A 19,242-nucleotide genomic window follows, 5' to 3' on the forward strand; every position below is an offset into this window, starting at 1 on the left:
ACTGTACTGTGCAATCTACTAATACAAGTGTCAATCGATTAATCAATACTCACAAGTATAGAACTACTTTTTTAAAGTAATTATTTCTTATTTCAAGCATGAAATAAAAAATCATGATGCCGAGCGCATATCATGATGTCAAGATAATGGCACTAGCATTTACTTCATTTAAGAATAGTTTCTACACATATTGAGCAAAAAGATCTATTTTATTTCTATCAAAAAATGTGCACTTGTTATTAGGGAGAATGTACTTATTTGAAAGTATTTTTGGGTTCATTGAGTGTAGCTAATTTTACTTGTTTTGGAAAGTCTTGACAAGCCACATTTTCTTGGTCTATTGGCAGATAATTCTGCTTCAAATAAAATACCCCTAACTTTTATTTTTTTTTGTTTTTGTTTTTTTTTAACACTAACTTTTTGCAGTGTATATGTTTGGAGGAGAAAAAGTGAGGCCTTTAATCCCAGGAACACCAACCCTACCATCAAGCATGGTGGTGGTCGTGTTATCTTCTGGGCCTGTTTTGCAGCCAATGCAACTGCTGCTTTACAGAGAGTAAATGGGACAATGAAAAAGGAGGATTACCTCCAAATTCTTCAGAAGAACCTACAATTTGAAGCCTGGAGATTGGGTCTTGGGGGCAGTTGGGTGTTCCAACAGGATTATGACCCCAAAAGTGGTAAAGGAATGGCTAAATAGGCAAGAATTAAGGTTTTAGAACAGCCTTTCCCAAAAAAGCCAATCAGTGGCCACGATGCCAAACAGAGCGCTTTGATTGTTTTTGTCTCATCTAGCGGCCAATACTATTATATTTTTATTTCCTTTGGCTATCTATGTGCAAAAAAATGCTTAGTTTTGGGCAAAAATCCCCCAAAATTGGCAATAGATTGAATCAAATGTGGTTAGTAGTGTATGCAGTTTATGATTGTGCACTACTGCAGCACAACCTGCTGTTCTCCTCAATGAATGAGTGAAAGTGTGAGCATGAAAAGATATGCAAGTAGTTGATATCTAAATACTTTCTCATTCCTGCAGGTAAACTTCATCATCTTCATCAACGTCATACGCATCCTGCTGCAGAAACTACGCCGTCCCGCTGTCGGCGGCAACCATAGCAACCACTTCAAGTGAGAGACCTGACCGTGGCGCCGTGATGAATGAATGAATCATTTGCAGGAGACATGGTACCCTAATGAATGAATGGGTGCATTAATGAATAATAGCTTCATGTGCATGAGACACCTCAATGAATGTATGTGTTCATGTGCAGAAGATATGATGCCTTAATGAATGAATGAATGTATGTGTTTATACGCAGGGGACATGCTACCTTAATGAATGAATGGGTGGGTGAAAAAATGAATACATGTGTGGATGTGCAAGAGACATAGTACCTTGATAAATAATGATGTAAGAAGACATGGTACTGAATGAATAAGTGATTGAATGAATAATATATTCATGTGCACGAGACATGGCACCATATGGATGATTAATGTATGGTAACTGAATGAATGAGTGACTACTGTTTTTCTATGCAGGAGATATGGTACCTAATGTACGAAGGTGTAATATGTGCTGAAGACATGCTACTGTACCTTAATGAGTGAATGGGTGAGAAAAAAAAGGGAATAAATGTGTTCATGTGCAGGAGACTTTAATGAATGAATAGTAGGGCTGTAACGGTACGTGTATTTCTATCCAAGCGTTTCGGTACGGGGTCTTGGGTCCGGTCCGGATGTGTAGCGAGCGAGTTTCAACACGGACATTTGAAGTAGTGTAGTGAATGTTGTGTACACCATGCACACTCAGACAAAACACAGACATTTGAAGTAGTGTAGTGAATGTTGTGTACACCATGCACACTCAGACAAAACACACGGCCTGCTAGCAACGACGACATCATGCAAAAGCCAGAGCTGGAAAACCCTCCTGCCTCTTTAAGATCTCCCGTTTGGGAACACTTTGGCTTGGCGGTGCGCTACAGCAATGGAAGACGAGAGGTGGACAAATGGAAAGCAGTTTGCCGACATTGTTTCTGGCAACACATCAAACATGCTAACACATTTAAAGCGGCAACACCCCCAAGTAAACATGGCTTCAGCTAAGAGAAAGACAAACCTGCTGCAAACACCGCATTCAAACAGCCTCTTCCCGACCAGTCAGAAAGGGCCAAAGCTACAGTATCACAAATGCCGTTGGTGTTTTATAGCAGCATATTTAAGACCATATAATGTATGAGAAAACTAAATCTGCTGTTATCAAGGATCTGTCATCTGCATAAGGTTTTGCACTCACAACAGATGGATGGACATCCAGAGCTACAGAGAACTACATAACTGTGACTGCCCATCACATGGCCTCTGACTGGACTTTTGTAAGCCGTGTTCTGCAAACTAGGGCCATTTATGAACAACACACCAGCGCAAATCTAGCAGAGGGACTTAAGGAGACTGTGTTGGAGATCTAGCAGAGGGACTTAAGGAGACTGTGTTGGAGATCTAGCAGAGGGACTTAAGGAGACTGTGTTGGAGATCTAGCAGAGGGACTTAAGGAGACTGTGTTGGAGATCTAGCAGAGGGACTTAAGGAGACTGTGTTGGAGATCTAGCAGAGGGACTTAAGGAGACTGTGTTGGAGATCTAGCAGAGGGACTTAAGGAGACTGTGTTGGAGATCTAGCAGAGGGACTTAAGGAGACTGTGTTGGAGATCTAGCAGAGGGACTTAAGGAGACTGTGTTGGAGATCTAGCAGAGGGACTTAAGGAGACTGTGTTGGAGATCTAGCAGAGGGACTTAAGGAGACTGTGTTGGAGTGGAAGCTAGAGAGGCCAGGAAGAAGAGTTACTGTCCCAACAGACAATGCCAGAAATATTGTAAATGCAGTGAAAGAAGCTGGTCTGGGCCCTCAAATTGGATGTTTTGCTCAGACAATAAATGTAGCTGCACAGAAAGCAACAGGTCTCTAGCAAGTGTCCAGACTGCTAGGAAGAGTGAGAATGATGCACTCTTTCTTTCACTGTAGCTCAACAGCCGCACACATATCTGCACTCCAAACCAGACAGGAGATGCTAGGTGTAGCACAGCACACAATTATTCAGGACCTCCTCACCCCATGGAATTCCAGACACGACATTCTGGCAAAGTACCTCCAGCAGCAGGCACCAGTGACAGAAAAGGCCCTCAAGAAAAACCAAGATATAACCACACTGTCTGACCAGGAAGTGAGGATGGCAGAGGAGATAGTTGAGGTCCTTAAACCGCTTAAGAAAATCATCACACTGATTAGTACTGAAGCCGCACCTTCGCCATCCATGATCCTGCCCCTCAAAAACACAGTACTGAACTCTATGGTACCCAGTGAAGAAGACAGTCCAACTGTTCAAGAAATGAAGGCTGCCATCAGAGACAACCTCGAGGGTCCATACTCTGACTGTGAAGACTTCCTCCTCAAATGCACAGCCCTTGACCCCAGGTTGAAGACCTTACCTCATGTGGATGATGCCTATCCTGACTAAATCTACACCAGCCTCATCACAGAGCTTGTGACAATGGAAGAAAAGGTACTATGTTTTTTAGTTGTAGAAAATGACTTTTTTAATTCAAAGAAATAAACTTAATAGTACTCATTAAACATGTTTTTGTCATTTGATTTGCAGAGTGAGGAGGCCACAGGGACATCAGCAGCCAGTTCATCCTCAGGACCACTACTCTCAGGGGAATACAAATCACCGGTATAGCTCGGTTGGTAGAGCAGCCGGGCCAGCAACTTGAGGGGTGCAGGTTCGATTCCCGCTTCCACCATCCTAGTCACTGCCGTTAAGTCCTTGGCGCAAGACACTTTACCCACCTGCTCCCAGTGCCACCCACACTGCTTTAATTGTAACTTAGATATTGGGTTTCACTATGTAAAGCGCTTTGAGTCACTAGAGAAAAGCGCTATATAAATATAATTCACTTCACTTCACTTCATCTCCACCTGTCAAGAAGTCTGCAATGACTGAAGTGTTTGGTGAGCTCTTCACCACTCAGGTGGGAGACAAGCCTACTTTGCAGCTGGTGGAAGAAGATGTTGCCTCATACAAGGCAGTCTCAGGCATCAAACTACATCCTGACCCACTTCTATGGTGGAAGAAGATGTTGCCTCATACAAGGCAGTCTCAATAATCAAACTACATCCTGACCCACTTCTATGGTGGAAGAAGATGTTGCCTCATACAAGGCAGTCCCAGGCATCAAACTACATCCTGACCCACTTCTATGGTGGAAGAAGATGTTGCCTCATACAAGGCAGTCTCAATAATCAAACTACATCCTGACCCACTTCTATGGTGGAAGAAGATGTTGCCTCATACAAGGCAGTCCCAGGCATCAAACTACATCCTGACCCACTTCTATGGTGGAAGAAGATGTTGCCTCATACAAGCAGTCCCAGGCATCAAACTACATCCTGACCCACTTCTATGGTGGAAGAAGATGTTGCCTCATACAAGGCAGTCTCAGGCATCAAACTACATCCTGACCCACTTCTATGGTGGAAGAAGATGTTGCCTCATACAAGGCAGTCCCAGGCATCAAACTACATCCTGACCCACTTCTATGGTGGAAGAAGATGTTGCCTCATACAAGACAGTGTCGGGCATCAAACTACATCCTGACCCACTTCTATGGTGGAAGAAGATGTTGCCTCATACAAGGCAGTCTCAGGCATCAAACTACATCCTGACCCACTTCTATGGTGGAAGAAGATGTTGCCTCATACAAGGCAGTCTCAGGCATCAAACTACATCCTGACCCACTTCTATGGTGGAAGAAGATGTTGCCTCATACAAGGCAGTCCCAGGCATCAAACTACATCCTGACCCACTTCTATGGTGGAAGAAGATGTTGCCTCATACAAGACAGTCTCAGGCATCAAACTACATCCTGACCCACTTCTATGGTGGAAGAAGATGTTGCCTCATACAAGGCAGTCCCAGGCATCAAACTACATCCTGACCCACTTCTGTGGTGGAAGAAGATGTTGCCTCATACAAGGCAGTCCCAGGCATCAAACTACATCCTGACCCACTTCTATGGTGGAAGAAGATGTTGCCTCATACAAGGCAGTCTCAGGCATCAAACTACATCCTGACCCACTTCTATGGTGGAAGAAGATGTTGCCTCATACAAGGCAGTCCCAGGCATCAAACTACATCCTGACCCACTTCTATGGTGGAAGAAGATGTTGCCTCATACAAGGCAGTCTCAGGCATCAAACTACATCCTGACCCACTTCTATGGTGGAAGAAGATGTTGCCTCATACAAGGCAGTCTCAGGCATCAAACTACATCCTGACCCACTTCTATGGTGGAAGAAGATGTTGCCTCATACAAGACAGTCTCAGGCATCAAACTACATCCTGACCCACTTCTATGGTGGAAAAAGATGTTGCCTCATACAAGGCAGTCTCAGGCATCAAACTACATCCTGACCCACTTCTATGGTGGAAGAAGATGTTGCCTCATACAAGACAGTCTCAGGCATCAAACTACATCCTGACCCACTTCTATGGTGGAAGAAGATGTTGCCTCATACAAGGCAGTCTCAGGCATCAAACTACATCCTGACCCACTTCTATGGTGGAAGAAGATGTTGCCTCATACAAGGCAGTCTCAGGCATCAAACTACATCCTGACCCACTTCTATGGTGGAAGAAGATGTTGCCTCATACAAGGCAGTCTCAGGCATCAAACTACATCCTGACCCACTTCTATGGTGGAAGAAGATGTTGCCTCATACAAGGCAGTCCCAGGCATCAAACTACATCCTGACCCACTTCTATGGTGGAAGAAGATGTTGCCTCATACAAGGCAGTCTCAGGCATCAAACTACATCCTGACCCACTTCTATGGTGGAAGAAGATGTTGCCTCATACAAGGCAGTCTCAGGCATCAAACTACATCCTGACCCACTTCTATGGTGGAAGAAGATGTTGCCTCATACAAGGCAGTCCCAGGCATCAAACTACATCCTGACCCACTTCTATGGTGGAAGAAGATTTTGCCTCATACAAGGCAGTCTCAGGCATCAAACTACATCCTGACCCACTTCTATGGTGGAAGAAGATGTTGCCTCATACAAGGCAGTCCCAGGCATCAAACTACATCCTGACCCACTTCTATGGTGGAAGAAGATGTTGCCTCATACAAGGCAGTCTCAGGCATCAAACTACATCCTGACCCACTTCTATGGTGGAAGAAGATGTTGCCTCATACAAGGCAGTCTCAGGCATCAAACTACATCCTGACCCACTTCTATGGTGGAAGAAGATGTTGCCTCATACAAGGCAGTCCCAGGCATCAAACTACATCCTGACCCACTTCTATGGTGGAAGAAGATGTTGCCTCATACAAGGCAGTCCCAGGCATCAAACTACATCCTGACCCACTTCTATGGTGGAAGAAGATGTTGCCTCATACAAGGCAGTCCCAGGCATCAAACTACATCCTGACCCACTTCTATGGTGGAAGAAGATGTTGCCTCATACAAGGCAGTCTCAGGCATCAAACTACATCCTGACCCACTTCTATGGTGGAAGAAGATGTTGCCTCATACAAGGCCGTCTCAGGCATCAAACTACATCCTGACCCACTTCTATGGTGGAAGAAGATGTTGCCTCATACAAGGCAGTCTCAGGCATCAAACTACATCCTGACCCACTTCTATGGTGGAAGAAGATGTTGCCTCATACAAGGCAGTCTCAGGCATCAAACTACATCCTGACCCACTTCTATGGTGGAAGAAGATGTTGCCTCATACAAGACAGTCTCAGCCATCAAACTACATCCTGACCCACTTCTATGGTGGAAAAAGATGTTGCCTCATACAAGGCAGTCTCAGGCATCAAACTACATCCTGACCCACTTCTATGGTGGAAGAAGATGTTGCCTCATACAAGACAGTCTCAGGCATCAAACTACATCCTGACCCACTTCTATGGTGGAAGAAGATGTTGCCTCATAAAAGGCAGTCTCAGGCATCAAACTACATCCTGACCCACTTCTATGGTGGAAGAAGATGTTGCCTCATACAAGGCAGTCCCAGGCATCAAACTACATCCTGACCCACTTCTATGGTGGAAGAAGATTTTGCCTCATACAAGGCAGTCTCAGGCATCAAACTACATCCTGACCCACTTCTATGGTGGAAGAAGATGTTGCCTCATACAAGGCAGTCCCAGGCATCAAACTACATCCTGACCCACTTCTATGGTGGAAGAAGATGTTGCCTCATACAAGGCAGTCCCAGGCATCAAACTACATCCTGACCCACTTCTATGGTGGAAGAAGATGTTGCCTCATACAAGGCAGTCTCAGGCATCAAACTACATCCTGACCCACTTCTATGGTGGAAGAAGATGTTGCCTCATACAAGGCCGTCTCAGGCATCAAACTACATCCTGACCCACTTCTATGGTGGAAGAAGATGTTGCCTCATACAAGGCAGTCTCAGGCATCAAACTACATCCTGACCCACTTCTATGGTGGAAGAAGAAGGAGCCCATATATCCTCTTGCTGCCATACCTCGCCATAGCTGCTACCTCCGTGCCCAGCCAAAGAGTGTTTTCCACAGCTGGAGACATCGGAACTGCAAGCAGGTCTGCTCTTTCTGCAGAAAATGTGGATAAACTGATTTTTCTGGCAAAAAATATGAAGATTGAGTGAAAGTCATCAGGGTTAAAGGCTGGGGGGACAAAAAGAAAAGTTAATCTGAGGCTGAGTTGACTTGAAACTGTTTAATGTTGCACTTATTAAATGTATAAGGGAAGGTTTTAAAATCTGTGTCATTTTAGTTCATCTGAGCAACAACTTGAAGCAGTTTAATGTTGCACTTTATATTTACAAATGTTGTGCTTTATATGTAGAACGTTTTTGTTAAGAAGCCAATTCTGTGCTTTATCTTATTAAGTTTTATTTGGTTTTAATTTGATATATGTTGACCGCATGAACCCTGGCATTGGACCCTGTGTGCATATGTATATGTATATGTATATGTATATGTATATGTATGTTATTGTTATTGTTATGTTTAGCATTCATGACTGCCTGCTGTTGCTCTGATACGCCTACAGACTTATTTCTATTGTTGGCCAGCATTTTTCTAGTGTTCCCAATGTTAAAAGGCCATTGTTTACAAATTTGGTAAATAAATAACCAGAAAATGTATATTTTGTTGTTTTCTTACTGTACCGAAAATGAACCGAACCAACATTTTTGTGTACCGTTACACCCCTAATGAACGGATGAATAAATAATGTGCGAGAGACATTGTACCTTATTAAATGAAATATGAATATCTTCATGTGCAGGAAACATGGCATCTTAATGAAAGAATGAATGAATTTGTTCATGTGCAGAAGATATGGTACCTTAATGAATGACTAAATAATGTGTTCATATGCAGGAGATATGGCACCTTAATGAATGAATGTGTAGTGTATTTACGTGCAGGAGACATGGTGCCTTAATGAATGAGTGATTTTGTTTTTATAAATGTGTTCATGTGCAGGATACTGGTTACCCTATTGAATGAATGGCTGAGTAAATAAATGAATAAATAATGTGTTGATGTGCTGAAAAGCTGGTAGATAAATGAATGAATAATGTGTTGATGTGCTGAAAAGCTGTTAGATAAATGAATGAATAATGTGTTGATGTGCTGCAAAGCTGGTAGATAAATGAATGAATAACGTGTTGATGTGCAGGAGGTTGGCCAAGTCTACGTTGCTGCTGATCCCACTCTTCGGGATGCACTACATGATCTTTGCATTCCTTCCAGAAAACGCGGCGACGGACGCTCGGATTTTCATCGAACTGGGTTTGGGATCCTTCCAGGTAAGCGAAGTACTGACAAATACTTTCAAAGACTGACAAAATACTGCGTCTCTTCAAGTCCTACTTCTGTGTTCTCGCAGGGATTTGTGGTGGCGTTGCTCTACTGCTTCTTAAACGGTGAGGTAAGGAAGACTTAAAACCTTTTAGCCACACTCCACTCAAATATAAACACTTTTGTTTGGGCTTTTATTTCTCATGAGATCAACTTAAAGGCCTACTGAAAGCCACTACTAGCCACCACGCAGTCTGATAGTTTATATATCAATGATGAAATATTAACATTACAACACATGACAATACGGTCGCTTTAGTTTACTAAATTACAATTTTAAATTTCCCGCGGAAGTATTCTGTTGAAAACGTTGCGGTATGATGACGTCCCGCATTGTAGAGGACATTTTGTTCCAGCACCGTTCCCAGCTATAAATCGTCTGTTTCCATCGCATAATTCCACAGTATTCTGGACATCTGTGTTGCTGAATCTTTTGCAATTTGTTCAATGAATAATGGAGACATCAAAGAAGAAAGCTTTTGGTGGGAAGCGGTGTATTGCGGCCGCTTTTAGCAACACAAACACAGCTGGTGTTTCATTGTTTACATTCCCAAAAGATGATGGTGAAGCTTTACTATGGAACAGAGCGATCAAGCGAACACGGTTGGATTGGACCGCACACACAAAGTACAGTGTATTGTGCAGCGATCATTTGGAATTATCGTGTTTCAAAGAGGGTCCCTTGCGAAGGGCAGCGATGGCCATCGCCACCACCTGTCGACTGGTGCTTTCAGGTTGTACAGGTACGACCATATAATCTCACTAAAACACTAGTAACACAATAAGCAGATAAGGGATTTTCCAGAATTAGCCTAGTAAATGTGTCTAATAACATCTGAATCACTCCCACTGTATAGTCTTTTTTTTTTTTTCTAGTCCTCCACTCTCACTTTCCTCATCCACGAATCTTTCATCCTCGCTCAAATTAATGGGGAAATTGTTACTTTCTCGGTCCGAATCGCTCTGGCTGCTGGTGGCCATGATTGTAAACAATGTTCAGATGTGAGGAGCTCCGCAACCCGTGACGTCACGCACACATCGTCTGCTACTTGCGGTACAGCCAAGGCTTTTTTATTAGCAAACGAAGGTTGAGAACTTTATCCTGGATGTTCTCTACTAAATCCTTTCAGCAAAAATATGGCAATATCGCCAAATGATGAAGTATGACACATAGAATGGAGCTGCTATCCCCCTTTAAATAAGAACATCTCATTTCAGTAGGCCTTTAAACAACTTTTTGATGTACACAAACATACAAACCCTGTTTCCATATGAGTTGGGAAATTGTGTTAGATGTAAATATAAACAGAATACAATGATTTGCAAATCCTTTTCAAGCCATATTCAGTTGAATATGCTACAAAGACAACATATTTGATGTTCAAACTCATAAACATATCTGTTTTTGCAAATAATCATTAACTTTACAATTTGATGCCAGCAACACGTGACAAAAAAGTTGGGAAAGGTGGCAATAAATACTGATAAAGTTGAGGAATGATCATCAAACATTTATTTGGAACATCCCACAGGTGTGCAGGCTAATTGGGAACAGGTGGGTGCCATGATTGGCTATAAAAGCAGCTTCCCAAAAAATGCTCAGTCTTTCACAAGAAAGGATGGGGCGAGGTACACCCCTTTGTCCACAACTGCGTGAGCAAATAGTCAAACAGTTTAAGAACAACCTTTCTCAAAGTGCAATTGCAAGAAATTTAGGGATTTCGACATCTACGCTCCATAATATCATCAAAAGGTTCAGAGAATCTGGAGAAATCACTCCACGTAAGCAGCATGGCCGGAAACCAACATTGAATGACCGTGACCTTCCATCCCTCAGACGGCACTGTATCAAAAACCCACATCAATCTCTAAAGGATATCACCACATGGGCTCAGGAACACTTCAGAAAACCACTGTCACTAAATACAGTTGGTCGCTACATCTGTAAGTGCAAGTTAAAGCTCTATTATGCAAAGCCAAAGCCATTTATCAACAACATCCAGAAATGCCGCCGGCTTCTCTGGGCCCGAGATCATCTAAGATGGACTGATGCAAAGTGGAAAAGTGTTCTTTGGTCTGACGAGTCCACATTTCAAATTTTTGGGGGAAATATTCGACATGGTGGCATCCGGACCAAAGGGGAAGCGAACCATCCAGATTGTTATCGACACAAAGTTGAAAAGCCAGCATGTGTGATGGTATGGGGGTGCATTAGTGCCCAAGGCATGGGTAACTTACACATCTGTGAAGGCACCATTAATGCTGAAAGGTCCATACAGGTTTTGGAACAACATATGTTGTCATCCAAGAAACATTATCATTGTCGCCCCTGCTTATTTCAGCAAGACAAGTGTTACAACAGCGTGGCTTAGTAGTAAAAGAGTGTGGGTACTTTCCTGGCCAGCTTGCAGTCCAGACCTGTCTCCCATGGAAAATGTGTGGTGCATTATGAAGCGTAAAATAGGACAGCGGAGACCCCGGACTGTTGAAGGACTGAAGCTCTACATAAAACAAGAATGGGAAAGAATTCCACTTTCAAAGCTTCAACAATTAGTTTCCTCAGTTCCCAAACGTTTATTGAGTGTTGTTAAAAGAAAAGGTGATGTAACACAGTGGTGAACATGCCCTTTCCCAACTACTTTGGCACATGTTGCAGCCATGAAATTCCAAGTTAATGATTATTTGCAAAAAAATAAAGTTTATGAGTTTGAACATCAAATATGTTGTCTTTGTAGCATATTCAACTGAATATGGCTTGAAAAGGATTTGCAAATCATTGTATTCTGTTTATATTTACATCTAACACAATTTCCCAACTCATGGAACCAGGGTTTGTATTATAAAACATATTAATGTGATTGATGCATTCCACATTAGAATCCTCCCCGATGCGAGGAGATATTTGCAGTAAAGTGCTGTGTTTGTTTGCACTGCAGGTGCAAGCGGAGTTGAAGAAGAGGTTTTGGAAGTGGCAGACTGAGAAGTATTTGCAGTGCAGGAAACAGCGAGGAGGTTTATCTACCGAGAGCAGTACAGTTACTCAAATATCCATCTTGGACAAATGTAACCCCAGAGATCAGCCTGGCGACGTGGTCAGCGTTCTGCCATTGTGCGACCTCACCTCCGTCTGACCAACGTCTGTCCTTGCACTTTTTGCCGACATTGCAGTATCTCCCACTTGTGTACTTTTCTCATTTATTTTCCAAATACATCTACTCTGTAGTGTTATTTCAATGTTCAAATGCAGGCTTACAGGCCACACTAGCTGGGTGGATTCCACAAAGCAGCTTAAGTGAAAACTCTCAGTATGTAAACCCTGAAATGTGGGAAATTGAGGTTTTTCCTGTTTAAAGAGAGGGAAGTCGCGTTCAGAGTCAGTTGCTATGGTAACCTTACCTGCCGGTTAATTGTTTTTCATGTCCTTTAAACGGGAATGGGGCTTTCAGACATGATGTGTTTGTGCCTTTGTGGTCAGTCCATGTTCAAAATAAATTAAATTCCTGAAGATTTATGTCAGGAGAAGATCTTGAGGCCATGATTAGTTTGATTAAACTATAATTACCTAAGTCTGGCAAGAAAAAAATCCTGATTTTTAATCTTTTTAATTTATTGGATTTGTATGAATTAGAAGAATAGTACTTCAAGGATTACGAACCAAGTGAACTGCTAAGAAAAATATTTTGTAAAAAAAAACAAAAAAAAAACATATACACATACATACTTATACAAATATATACATACATATATATTTATACATAAACTTATACACACACTTTATATATAAATATATATATATATATATATATACATATATTAATATACATATATACTGTATGTATATATATACACACATATACATACATATAAATATACATATACATACATACACATATGTATACATAAACATATATACACATACATACATATATACACATACATATACGTATATATATATACACACACATATATACACATACATATATATACATACATATATGTATACATACATATACATGCATATGTACACACACATATATATATACATATATATACACACATTTACACACATATATATACATATATACACACATATACACACATATTTATACATATATACACACGTATATATATATATATATATATATATATATACATAAACATATATACACATACATACATATATACACATACATATACGTATATATATATACACACACATATATACACATACATATATATACATACATATATGTATACATATATATACACACACATATATATATACATACATATATATATATACACACATATACACACATATATATATATATATATATATATATATATATATATATATATATATATATATATATATATATATATATACATACATACAACCCCCGTTTCCATATGAGTAGGTAAATTGTGTTAGATGTACTTGAACTTGAAAGATACATCTCCTGGATGCACGGGGACACATCATCAGTGATGTTCTCTACTAAATCCTTTCAGCAAAAATATGGCAATATCGCCAAATGATGAAGTATGACACATAGAATGGAGCTGCTATCCCCCTTTAAATAAGAACATCTCATTTCAGTAGGGGTTTCGGGTCTCGCAACATCAGACACCCTCGTCCAGGTGACCCAGCCAGGGTGATCAAGTCCCTGCTTGTGTCCCAGTAGCAACCCAGGGATCTGCCCTTCTCAGCCACAACCACTTCGTGGCTTTCTCTGCCGTTTCACTCGCAGATTGAATGGCCCTCCTTATGGCCGCTCCTGTGACTCCCAGTCGGCCAAGCACTTTGCAGAAGGGAGTTTCCTGCAAAGCCACGGCAGCCAACTTCTATGGGCTTGTAAAAAGTCCTCCAGCTCCTGCCCCGGCAGTCCTCCACCAGTTCCTGATACTTGGCACGTTACCTTTCGTTGGCTTCCTCAATCCACTCCTCCCAAGGAACTGTTAGTTCCAGCATGATAAGATGTTTCGAAGTCTCTGAAATGATGATCGTGTCTGGCCGTAGAGATGTTTTACAATGTGCTGGGGGAACCTCAGTTGTTTTCCAAGGTCAACGAGTAGCTGCCAATCAGGGGTTGTGTGAAGGAGTCCTGTTGTCTTTGGACATGCGCGAGGTCTCTCTCCAGCTTTGATAAAAGACATTGCCTTCTTTGGCGCATGATGTTGCTTGCTGGTGCTGATGGCTGAGGCTATGCTCTCAGCAACTGCTTTGAGTACCTGGTCATGACGCCAGCGATAGCGACCATCAGCCACAGACTTTGGGCAACTGCTGAGGAGATGTTCCAAGGACGCTCTTCCGGAGCAAAGGGAGCAGGAGGGTGTCTCGCTCTTCCCCCAAACATGGAGGTTTGCTGGGCTCGGGAGGGAATCGTAGACTGCCGCCACGAGGAACCGGATGCGGTGGAAATTCTGCAGAAAGCTGCTGATCTTCCTTTCAAAGTATTCCATTGTTGTTACTGGGACTGCATATACAAGGAGAGGCCACAGGACTCTGGGAAGGATGGATTGCTGATAGATCCAGGCTTTGAATATACCAGGTAGGCCAGACTTGTCTACTTTGGTGAGCCAACCTCCAAGCTCTTCAGTAGACTTCTGGATAGCAGCAGAGTCCTTCAGGCTGGAGTCAAAGAGCTTTCCCAAGCTCTTGACTGGGTGCTCTGTGATGGATGGAATGACCGTTCCTGAGATTGAGAATCGGAACTTGTTGATCACCTTCCCCCTCTTCAGCACCATGGACCTTGACTTTGCGGGCTTGAAACTCATCCTGGCACATCCAATGAGCCTCTCTAATCCCTGCAAGATCCGCCTGCTCCCTGGTACTGATGATGTTATGATGGTAAGGTCATCCATATAGGCTCTAATGGGGGGCTGTCGAACACCTGATCTGGATAGAGGCCCTCGGCATTCCACTTCAGCAGACTTTCCCACCATATTCATCGCCAGTGTAAAAAGGACAACGGAGATGGTGCATCCTGTTATTATTCCTTTCTCAAGGCGATGCCAGTCAAAGGTTATTGACCCAGAAGTGACCCGGAGCCTGAAGTTATTGTAATAATCCAGGATCAAGTCCATGATCTTGCTGGGAACATGGTAGCGGTGTAGCGCAAGATCAACTAGCTTGTGTGGGATGGACTCATAGGCATTAGTCAGGTCCAACCACAAGTTCCCCTCTGCTCTCATGGGCCTCTCTGATGAGCTGTGTGACGACACCGTTGTGCTCTAGACAGCCGGGAACTCCAGGAATCCCCCCCTTCTGCACTGAAGTGTCAATGTAGTTGTTCTTGAGGAGAAACTCGGTCAGTCTTCGGGAGACGATGCTGAAGAACACCTTCTCTTCCACACTCAGAAGGGATATAGTCCGAAACTGGTTGATGTTTTTCGAGTCCTCCTCCTTGGGGATCCAAACTCCCTCTGCACACATCCACTAGTCGGCCACTCTCCTCCTTCGCCAGATCACCTTCAAGGTCTTCCACAGATGCTTGAGAAGCCCTGGACAGCACTTGTAGACGAGGTAAGATACACCACTGGGGCCCGGGGAAGATGCTGAGCGGGCTGCCTTGATGACCTCTTCAACCTCCTTCAAACTGGGCTCTGCCAACTGGAACTCTGCCGTTGGTGGCGCAGGGCTGATGAGCGCTCTGTTGGTTCCTAGATCTTGTCCCCTCAGTGGGTCGCTCATGGTATTCTGGAGGAAGCGATTCACTTCCTCTCTTGGGCATTCAAGCCGACCACTGCGCTTGTCCCCGAGCAGCTGTTTAGCAAACCGGAAGGGGTTGGCAATGAAGACTGCTCGCTTCCTAGCTCTCTCTCTTCTATGTCTCCTGTGCCACTCTGCTCTGCGGAGAGTTGTCAGCTTCTTTCGCAGGATGTTGTGCAGCTCTTCTAAAGGTTGTTTGTCCTCCTCAGCAGCTCTCTTGAACTGTTTCCTGAGGGTTCGAAGTTCCTGGCGCAGTTGGTGTATCTTAATGGCCCTGCGGTTCATGGTGTAGAGGGTGGCTTCAGTGTAGCTCTTCTCCATCCGTCCAAATCTTTCTGAGCCATAGCTGACCATGATGGTACTCATTGCCTGGAGCCTGCTGTCGACATCTCCTTTGGCTGTGGCTTGGATGATGTTGGACATGTCCTCATCAAACTGCAGCCACTCGCTCCGTCTGTTTGCTTGGGGCCATTCAATCCGCTGCTGTGGAACTACTCTGCTGGGGTTGAGAGACTCCGGTACGTGGAGGGACTGGGATCTGTGGTGTGTCTCCTGTCCGGCGATCCTCCTGCGTCTCACCAGATCTAGGACCTGTGCGTTGAACCTCGATCTCCGGCTTCAAACATTTTATTCTGGCCTGATGGATTTTTAAGCCACATTGATTTTCGCACAGCTTGCCGCAGATACATGTCATACTCGTAGTCAGTTCGTAGTCAGTTCGGGGGGTCTTTAACCTTTGGTCTGTCCAATTGGAGATCTCATCCTCCCCCCTCTCGGGATCTCCTGGGGGCATTGCTCTGTAGGGTTTTCCGTAGCTTATTTGGGTGGGTTCTTTCTCACGAAAGATACAGGCTAGGGTGCTAACCCATACTGTCCGGGGTTCCGTCTTTCCGAGCTGCCAACTGTCTCTCCAGTAGTTGACCAAACTGTCCTTGGTTGCCACCCAGTCTTTCCTAGGAGTCACTGGTTTAGCCAGACTTAAACTTGAAAGATACATCTCCTGGATGCACTGGGACACATCATCAGTGATGTAACCTGGCTTCACCGGGGGTTTAAAGGCCTACTGAAATGAGATGTTCTTATTCAAACGGGGATAGCAGCTCCATTCTATGTGTCATACTTCATCATTTGGAGATATTGCCATTTTTTCGCTGAAAGGATTTAGTAGAGAACATCCACAATAAAGTTGGCAACTGGAGAAAAGCCCCGCCTGTACCGGAAGTCGCAGACGATGACATCACATGATGATGGCTCCTCACATATTCTTATTGTTTTTAATGGGAGCCTCCAAAAAAAAGTGCTATTCGGACCGAGAAAATGACAATTTGAGTGACGATGAAAGATTCAAGTTTGAGGATATTGATAGCGATGGACTACAAAAAAAAAAAAAAAAACGCGATTGCAATCGCGTTGCATTGAGACGGATTCATATGTTTTTAGAGACATTTACTAAGATCATTCTGGGAAATCCCTTATCTTTCTATTGTGTTTCTAGTGTTTTAGTGAGTTTGATAGTACCTGATAGTCGGAGGGGTGTGTTGACGCCATGTCTCACGGGTGTCGACGGCAGCTGTACTGACGGCACAAGCTCAGCTGATATCTGGTAAGAAGCGACTTTTTAACCACAATTTTCTCACCAAAACCTGCTGGTTGACATTTGGTCTGGATTCATGTCTGCTTGTAACTAGTAACGTTTCAGCTCCAGGAATTTTAAACAAAGAATCACCGTTAGCCACCTCGGTAGAACACATGTCCAACTCTGAAACACTCAAAGCTGAAAAAACGTGTTCTAATTTAACTGACTCCTTACCCAGACCAGTAGTCTCGCATTTTCCATTTAAATCCGTCTTCAGGATGGAGGGAAGTGGTGTTCTGTGGGGATTAGCCTTCTGCTTTGTTTTTAGCCCCGCTCGACATCCGCGTTTCCGATCACACCGCTGGCGTCTGATGACACCCAACTCTACATGCCCCTAAAGCTGACCAACACGCCAGACTGTAGTCAGCTGGAGGCGTGTCTTAATGAAATTAAACAATGGATGTCCGCTAACTTTTTGCAACTCAACGCCAAAAAAACGGAAATGCTGATTATCGGTCCTGCTAGACACCGAACTATATTTAATAATACAACTCTAACATTTGACAACCAAACAATTAAACAAGACAACTCGGTAAAAAATCTGGGTATTATCTTCGACCCAACTCTCTCCTTCGAGGCCCACATTAAAAGCGTTACTAAAACGGCCTTCTTTCATCTCCGTAATATCGCTAAAATTCGCTCCATTCTGTCCACTAAAGACGCTGAGATCATTATCCATGCGTTTGTTACGTCTCGCCTCGACTACTGTAACGTATTATTTTCGGGTCTCCCCATGTCTAGCATTAAAAGATTACAGTTGGTACAAAATGCGGCTGCTAGACTTTTGACAAGAACAAGAAAGTTTGATCACATTACGCCTGTACTGTATATACCTTTATATACATATATACATACATATATACCTATACTGTATATACCTTTATATACATATATACATACATATATACCTATACTGTATATACCTTTATATACATATATACCTCTACTGTATATACCTTTATATACATATATACCTATACTGTATATACCTTTATATACATATATACATACATATATACCTATACTGGCTCACCTGCACTGGTTTCCTGTGCACTTAAGATGTGACTTTAAGGTTTTACTACTTACGTATAAAATACTAAACGGTCTAGCTCCATCCTATCTTGCCGATTGTATTGTACCATATGTCCCGGCAAGAAATCTGCCTTCAAAAGGACTCCGGCTTATTAGTGATTCCCAAAGCCCAAAAAAAGTCTGCGGGCTATAGAGCGTTTTCATTTCGGGCTCCAGTACTCTGGAATGCCCTTCCGGTAACAGTTCGAGATGCCACCTCAGTAGAAGCATTTAAGTCTCACCTTAAAACTCATTTGTATACTCTAGCCTTTAAATAGACTCCCTTTTTAGACCAGTTGATCTGCTGTTTCTTTCCTTTCTCTTCTATGTCCCACTCTCCCTTGTGGAGGGGTCCGGTCCGATCCGGTGGCCATGTACTGCTTGCCTGTGTATCGGCTGGGGACATCTCTGCGCTGCTGATCCGCCTCCGCTTGGGATGGTTTCCTGATGGCTCCGCTGTGAACGGGACTCTCGCTGTGTTGGATCCGCTTTGGACTGGACTCTCGCGACTGTGTTGGATCCATTGTGGATTGAACTTTCACAGTATCATGTTAGACCCGCTCGACATCCATTGCTTTCCTCCTCTCTAAGGTTCTCATAGTCATCATTGTCACCGACGTCCCACTGGATCATTATTGTCACCAATGTCCCACTGGGTGTGAGTTTTCCTTGCCCTTATGTGGGCCTACCGAGGATGTCGTGGTGGTTTGTGCAGCCCTTTGAGACACTAGTGATTTAGGTCTATATAAGTAAACATTGATTGATTGATTGTATTTGTGTGGCTAAAGGCTAAAGCTTCCCACCTCCATCTTTCTACTGTGACTTCTCCAATATTTATTGAACAAATTGCAAAAGATTCAGCAACACAGATGTCCAAAATACTGTGTAATTATG

General features: G+C 43.1%; 1 protein-coding gene across 2 annotated transcripts in view; it reads left to right on the forward strand.

The window, feature by feature from the left end:
* The window catches only part of ghrhrb (growth hormone releasing hormone receptor b), a 46,364-nt gene extending 33,869 nt beyond the window's left edge, over positions 1-12,495 (forward strand). For both annotated transcript variants that reach the window (XM_061882916.1, XM_061882917.1), the window contains 4 exons: positions 1,037-1,128; positions 8,748-8,877; positions 8,958-8,999; positions 11,866-12,495. In XM_061882916.1, the coding sequence (XP_061738900.1) occupies positions 1,037-1,128; positions 8,748-8,877; positions 8,958-8,999; positions 11,866-12,060 (459 nt within the window). In that variant the 3' untranslated portion in view covers positions 12,061-12,495. The remainder of the gene's footprint in view (positions 1-1,036; positions 1,129-8,747; positions 8,878-8,957; positions 9,000-11,865) is intronic.
* The last annotated feature ends 6,747 nt before the right edge of the window (positions 12,496-19,242 follow it).

The sequence above is a fragment of the Nerophis ophidion genome, linkage group LG22 (assembly GCF_033978795.1).
Source record: "Nerophis ophidion isolate RoL-2023_Sa linkage group LG22, RoL_Noph_v1.0, whole genome shotgun sequence".
Classification (NCBI taxonomy): domain Eukaryota; kingdom Metazoa; phylum Chordata; class Actinopteri; order Syngnathiformes; family Syngnathidae; genus Nerophis; species Nerophis ophidion.